The sequence below is a fragment of the Cyprinodon variegatus genome, unplaced genomic scaffold (genome assembly GCF_000732505.1).
Source record: "Cyprinodon variegatus isolate N-32 unplaced genomic scaffold, C_variegatus-1.0 Scaffold9, whole genome shotgun sequence".
Classification (NCBI taxonomy): Eukaryota; Metazoa; Chordata; class Actinopteri; order Cyprinodontiformes; family Cyprinodontidae; genus Cyprinodon; species Cyprinodon variegatus.
The window spans coordinates 437,322-439,504 of NW_015150462.1; the positions used below are offsets into that span (position 1 = coordinate 437,322).

A 2,183-nucleotide genomic window follows, 5' to 3' on the forward strand; every position below is an offset into this window, starting at 1 on the left:
AAGTCGGAATTCTGAGATTAAAGTCGGAATTCTGAGATTAAAGTCAGAATTCAGAGGAAAAAGTCAGAATTCAGTCCGAATTCTGAGAAAAAAGTTTCCCATAATAATCTGAAATAATATTTAAAAATCAGTTAACTTTTTTATTTTTTCAGTGACCCTAATGCTCTTCCATAGCTAGTAGACCATCATAGAATCAGCTAAAGTTAGAAATCTTACATAAACGTTTCTCTAAGAATGATGTCATTCCCATTTGCACTGAGAGATTCTCCGTTTGTAGCTCAGGTGTTAAATATAGAAACTATTTATGGGAAAAGTCTTGTGAGATGTTAAAAACAAAAACTTTTACTGCCCCACGTTTCTGTAAACATTAAAGTCTATTTACGGTTCAAAGTGAACCCATCAGCTGACAGACTCACCTTTATACTCCTGGTTCTGTGGCGGGTCTCCAGCCTGTGCCTCAGGAGCGCTGCTCAGCCCCAGACCCAGCGTATGGTCCCTAACCACCGGGTAGCCTAGCACACCAGAACACAAGGGCCTCTGCTCCTCTTCCTCCTCCTCCTCTTCCTCATCCTCATTGTCTTCTTCCTCTTCATCAGACTCTCTCCTCTCTTGAACCGGTGACGAGGCGTAGACGTTCCTGCTCTGCTTGGCGTCGCAATGCGGGGCCGCTGGTTCCTTGTGCGAGCCTGTGGGGGGAAAAGGTAATCAGGAAATCTGCAGAGAGAAGAGCAACTCCTCTGCTAAGATTGCCTTTGGGGATGTCAGGGTTGCCTAATTATCTCTGACAACAGGTAGAGACTACCTTACTTTGAGGGTTAAACTGAGGACAAGTAGATTTAAAGAAGAAACTGTAAGCCCTTCAACATCGACTGATTAAGTTTTTTGAACTTAGGTACATTATTTGTGATGATAAAGCTCTAAATACTTAAAAGTTTTTAACCAAAACCAATCTGGAATAACATGGTGGTCAACTGAACTTAAAAACTGGGCAATAGATCAACCATGAAACGCTTAAGCTGAATTAATCAATTCCATTTATTTCTATAGCGCCAATTCACAACACACGTCATCTCAAGGCACTTTACAGTTCACCAGATCATCCAGTAAAAGTGATTCAAAGTTTTCTATCTAAGGAAAACCAGTTGATTGCATCGACTCATTGACTAGAAAGCAATCCCTCACACTAAGCATGCTTGTAGCGACAGTAGAGAGGAAAAACTCCCTTTTAACAGGAAGAAACCTCCAGCAGAACCAGGCTCAGTGTGAGCAGCCAGTCACAGTCAGAGAAACAGGTATACACTGGAAAAAAGGCTGATCTCCAACATCTATAACAAAGGTGTTGATGGCAGCAGCACAGCTGATATTTCTCTCCAGGATGGCATCACAGCCAAACAGGAACAGACCAGATGAAGCTACTATGAGTGATAAAATAAAGGATTTTAATGCATTTATTTTCTCAGGAAATACATTATTAACCTTTAACACATTATAGTTAAGTACGCTTCCTTATTTAGGGAGGGAAAATGTAATTAAGGTCTTTTTACAAATTAAAATAGAGGTGGAGATGCATATTTGGTTGCACATGCTTAAATTAGCTGATGGTATGGATTGTGCTACCAGTACAGATCCGGTAGTGACATGCGCCACCTACTGGCCTGCAGGAGTTAAACATGTAGCAGTCACCTTAAAAATAGTGTCCTAATTTTGGTCTCCAAATTTATCTCTGGAGTCTGAGGTTAAAATGACATCACATCCTAAATGGAGGTCAGAGAACTCGATTAGCAGGACATGCTAACAAAGGAGATATCTTTATGTTATGACAAAAAGGAAAAGCGGTTTAAAAAGATGCAAAACATCAGAAGGGCTAGGGAGCCCAGCAACTTTCACTACATTTTAGTGTGTCGGTCATATTGGATTTGCAGCTGCTCCAACTTTTCCATTGGGTGTCCTTGTTTAGATTTATGCAATTACGGTTATGTCGCTGTAGAAATAATTGTCAGTTTGTTTAGCTCAAAGTTTCAATGGAGGACACGGATTAATAATGAAAATGCACTAGGGTTGTCACGATACTAAACTTTTCAACTCGATACCGATACTAAGTAAAATATTCGATACTCGATACCCTTTTCAATACAACAAGAATAACAGAAATATTTTAATTACTAAAAAAAAAAATAAGAATA

At 39.6% G+C, this 2,183-nt stretch overlaps 1 protein-coding gene across 7 annotated transcripts in view; it reads right to left on the reverse strand.

The window, feature by feature from the left end:
* Window positions 1-2,183, reverse strand: part of LOC107087272 (potassium voltage-gated channel subfamily H member 7-like) — a 129,340-nt gene that overhangs the window by 9,441 nt on the left and 117,716 nt on the right. For all 7 annotated transcript variants that reach the window (XM_015378788.1, XM_015378760.1, XM_015378813.1 and 4 more), the window contains one exon: window positions 417-686. In XM_015378788.1, the coding sequence (XP_015234274.1) occupies window positions 417-686 (270 nt within the window). The remainder of the gene's footprint in view (window positions 1-416; window positions 687-2,183) is intronic.